The 4,424-nt window shown below is 41.5% G+C and overlaps 1 protein-coding gene across 1 annotated transcript in view; it reads left to right on the top strand.

Moving 5' to 3' along the window:
* apela (apelin receptor early endogenous ligand) overlaps positions 1-3,678 on the top strand; it is a 4,954-nt gene extending 1,276 nt beyond the window's left edge. The window contains exon 2 of the mRNA XM_042316998.1: positions 3,603-3,678. Within this exon, the coding sequence (XP_042172932.1) occupies positions 3,603-3,678 (76 nt within the window). The remainder of the gene's footprint in view (positions 1-3,602) is intronic.
* The last annotated feature ends 746 nt before the right edge of the window (positions 3,679-4,424 follow it).

Here is a 4,424-nt window from a genome sequence, read left to right as displayed (position 1 = left end):
ATTACATTCCACTATAGACCTATATTACATCACACTATAGAACTATATTACACTCCACTATAGAACTATATTACACTATAGACCTATATTACATCACACTATATAACTATATTACATCACACTATAGAACTATATTACACTCCACTATAGAACTATATTTCACTATAGAACTATATTACATCACACTGTAGAACTATATTACATTCCACTATAGAACTATATTACATCACACTGTAGAACTATATTACACTATAGACCTATATTACATTCCACTATAGAACTATATTACATCACACTGTAGAACTATATTACACTATAGACCTATATTACATCACACTGTAGAACTATATTAAATTCCACTATAGAACTATATTACATCACACTGTAGAACTATATTACACTATAGAACTATATTACATCACACTGTAGAACTATATTACACTCCACTATAGAACTATATTACACCACACTATAGAACTATATTACACTCCACTATAGAACTATATTACATCACACTGTAGAACTATATTACATCACACTATAGAACTATATTACATCACACTGTAGAACTATATTACACTATAGACCTATATTACATTCCACTGTAGAACTATATTACACTCCACTATAGAACTATATTACACTCCACTATAGAACTATATTACACTCCACTATAGAACTATATTACACTCCACTATAGAACTATATTACACTCCACTATAGAACTATATTACACTCCACTATAGAACTATATTACACTCCACTATAGAACTATATTACATTCCACTATAGAACTATATTACATCACACTATAGAACTATATTACATCACACTATAGAACTATATTACACTCCACTATAGAACTATATTACACTCCACTATAGAACTATATTACACTCCACTATAGAACTATATTACACTCCACTATAGAACTATATTACACTCCACTATAGAACTATATTACACTCCACTATAGAACTATATTACACTCCACTATAGAACTATATTACACTCCACTATAGAACTATATTACACTCCACTATAGAACTATATTACACTCCACTATAGAACTATATTACACTCCACTATAGAACTATATTACACTCCACTATAGAACTATATTACACTCCACTATAGAACTATATTACATTCCACTATAGAACTATATTACACTCCACTATAGAACTATATTACACTCCACTATAGAACTATATTACACTCCACTATAGAACTATATTACTAAAATATAGTAGGAACACAATACACCACTTTTCTAGAAGTCTGTCCAACTAGACTTTGGTTATAGACCATGTAGAGGTCTAGAACTATATTACACTGCTTTGAGGAAGACCCCTCGTTCCTCATATTTAGGCTATTCTATCTAGCCCATAGGCTACTGCAGAACACCATCCACCTACTGAATATCCCCATGTTGTTATAACGACACATGGCATAAAGCTCAGTGGTGAAACATACATTGGAGTTGGTCTACCTTGAAACAGGCCGTGATAAAATGCATGTGACTAAAGCCATATGCAGCCTTTCATCTTCAACTCGGATGATAAAGTGTTGATCATCGACGAGCCTATACAACATCATCTGGTCTTCTGATTGGATGGATTTCAATCTAAAGTTGACATAACCCAACAATAATTGGAGCGTCGGCCTATAGAATTAGGGTGATGGAAACCCCGCTGCAGCGTGCGCTACACCGCCACGGGTTTACGACCTCGGGTGATTTAGTGCGTGCAGTCACTGCAGTAATGAGTCGAGATTTGGCGGAAGCGCGTTAATTCACCAGAACACTCTGCGACCCGATACTTTACAGGGCCTTTATGACTGGGTGGGGGTGAGTGAGAGAGACCGGGGCTCAGCCGCAGGTCCACGGGTCTATTGTCTGGTTGGCGGAGTTCCCGCGCGCTGCGATATTGTTAATCACGGTGTATAACGGAATGCTGATGCGAGAGCCTGATTAACACCGAGCGCCTGGAAAGGAGAATAATCCGGGGACGGGTGGGGTGGCGGGGTTCACTCGGTCATAAAGGCATCGGTGAGTTTTTATCTCTTCCTGCCGGTCTATCCTCGGAACAGGCGGTAGAAAGGCGCTTTATGGCAGCGGGAGGTTTAAAGTCATCATTAAAACGGTGGTTTATTGGAGAAAGAGACCGCTGGTTATCTTCGGAGGTCAATGGGCTTATAGCCTACACTATAGTAGCTATATCCTAATAGGGGAATACAGGTGGTCCATCGGGCAGGTACAATTACCCTACAGAGGTTCCCTGCAGGTGAGGCAGGATGTGGAAGGAAGGATACAAAGGAACTAAGAGGTTTATGGTCAGGTAGACTGAACCTGGCTGATACATCAACAACAGGCAGGTAGACTGAACCTGGCTGATATATTAACAACAGGCAGGTAGACTGAACCTGGCTGATAAATCAACAACAGGCAGGTAGACTGAACCTGGCTGATAAATCAACAACAGGCAGGTAGACTGAACCTGGCTGATAAATCAACAACAGGCAGGTAGACTGAACCTGGCTGATAAATCAACAACAGGCAGGTAGACTGAACCTGGCTGATAAATCAACAACAGGCAGGTAGACTGACTGAAACTGGCTGGTATATTAACAACAGGCAGGTAGACTGAAACTGGCTGATAAATTAACAACAGGCAGGTAGACTGAACCTGGCTGATAAATTAACAGGCAGGTAGACTGAACCTGGCTGATAAATCAACAACAGGCAGGTAGACTGAACCTGGCTGATAAATTAACAACAGGCAGGTAGACTGAACCTGGCTGATAAATTAACAACAGGCAGGTAGACTGAACCTGGCTGATAAATTAACAACAGGCAGGTAGACTGAACCTGGCTGATATATCAACAACAGGCAGGTAGACTGAACCTGGCTGATAAATTAACAACAGGCAGGTAGACTGAACCTGGCTGATATATTAACAGGCAGGTAGGCTGAAAATGACTGATAAACTAACAACAGGCAGGTAGACTGAACTGATAAACTAACAACAGGCAGGTAGATAAACTGAAACAGGCAGGTAGACTGAACCTGGCTGAAAACAGGCTGGAAACTGGCTGATATATTAACAACAGGCAGGTAGACTGAACCTAGCTGATATATCAACAACAGGCAGGTAGACTGAACCTGGCTGATAAATTAACAACAGGCAGGTAGACTGAACCTGGCTGATATATTAACAGGCAGGTAGGCTGAAAATGACTGATAAACTAACAACAGACAGGTACAGTCGACTGATAAACTGAAACAGCCTGATAAACTGAAACATGATAAACTGAAACAGCCTGATAAACTGAAACAGGCTGATAAACTGAAACAGCCTGATAAACTGAAACAGGCTGATAAACTAAGACTAGTTGTAGTAGCCTAGCTATAACAGGAGAACTTACAACAGCTCAGTGACCAACCTGTCTCTGGCCTTAACCATCAATATGCTGACATGCTCAAATCGACTACAGAAGGTATCTAAGAGTGTAGGCCATGCAGCGACTACGTGGTATTTCTGAGCGTTAGTCCTAATTCAAATGGACCCTTAATCTCTCTCTCTCCAGACATCTTGAACATACGGAGAAGGTACCACAGACATCACTGCCCCCACCGCCGCTGCATGCCCCTGCACTCCAGAGTACCATTCCCCTGAGGTAAGACACACGTGGACTCATCACTAACGCCACCTGTGGGCGTGTCCAGGGATGTCAGGGTTCAAAGGGTGAAACACCCGCTGCGGCTGGAGTGTGTGATTAAGACCAGAGGTTTGTGTTCACACAGTCCTGTAGAAGACGGGGTGGCAGGTAACCTAGTGGTTAGATCGTTGGGGCAGTAACCGAAAGGTTTCTGGATCGAATCCCCGAGCTGACAAGGTAAAAATCTGTCGTTCTGCCCCTGAACAAGGCAGTTAACCTGTTCCCTGGTAGGCCGTCATTGTAAATAAGAATTTGTTCTTAACTGACGAGAGAGTGAGAATCATTCTCAAACAACATGGTTTAAACTGAGGAGGGCTACTGCCCCCTCTGTCTCACATGCACACTGCTAAAATGTTCCTGCCTGACCCATAACTGTCTATATTCTCTCTGCCTGACCCATAACTGTCTATATTCTCTCTGCCTGACCCACTGTCTATATTCTCTCTGCTGCTAAATCAAAAAACAGACTGACCCATAACGGTCTATATTCTCTGCCTGACCCACTGTCTATATTCTCTCTGCCTGACCCATAACTGTCTATATTCTCTCTGCCTGACCCATAACTGTCTATATTCTCTCTGCCTGACCCACTGTCTATATTCTCTCTGCCTGACCCATAAGGCTGTCTATATTCTCTCTGCCTGACCCACTGTCTATATTCTCTCTGCCTGACCCACTGTCTATATTCTCTCTGCCTGACCCA

This window comes from Oncorhynchus tshawytscha, unplaced genomic scaffold (assembly GCF_018296145.1).
Source record: "Oncorhynchus tshawytscha isolate Ot180627B unplaced genomic scaffold, Otsh_v2.0 Un_contig_740_pilon_pilon, whole genome shotgun sequence".
Lineage (NCBI taxonomy): Eukaryota > Metazoa > Chordata > Actinopteri > Salmoniformes > Salmonidae > Oncorhynchus > Oncorhynchus tshawytscha.
The sequence above is the reverse complement of the archived record's forward strand: the minus strand, read 5'-3'. Positions and strand labels throughout refer to the sequence as shown.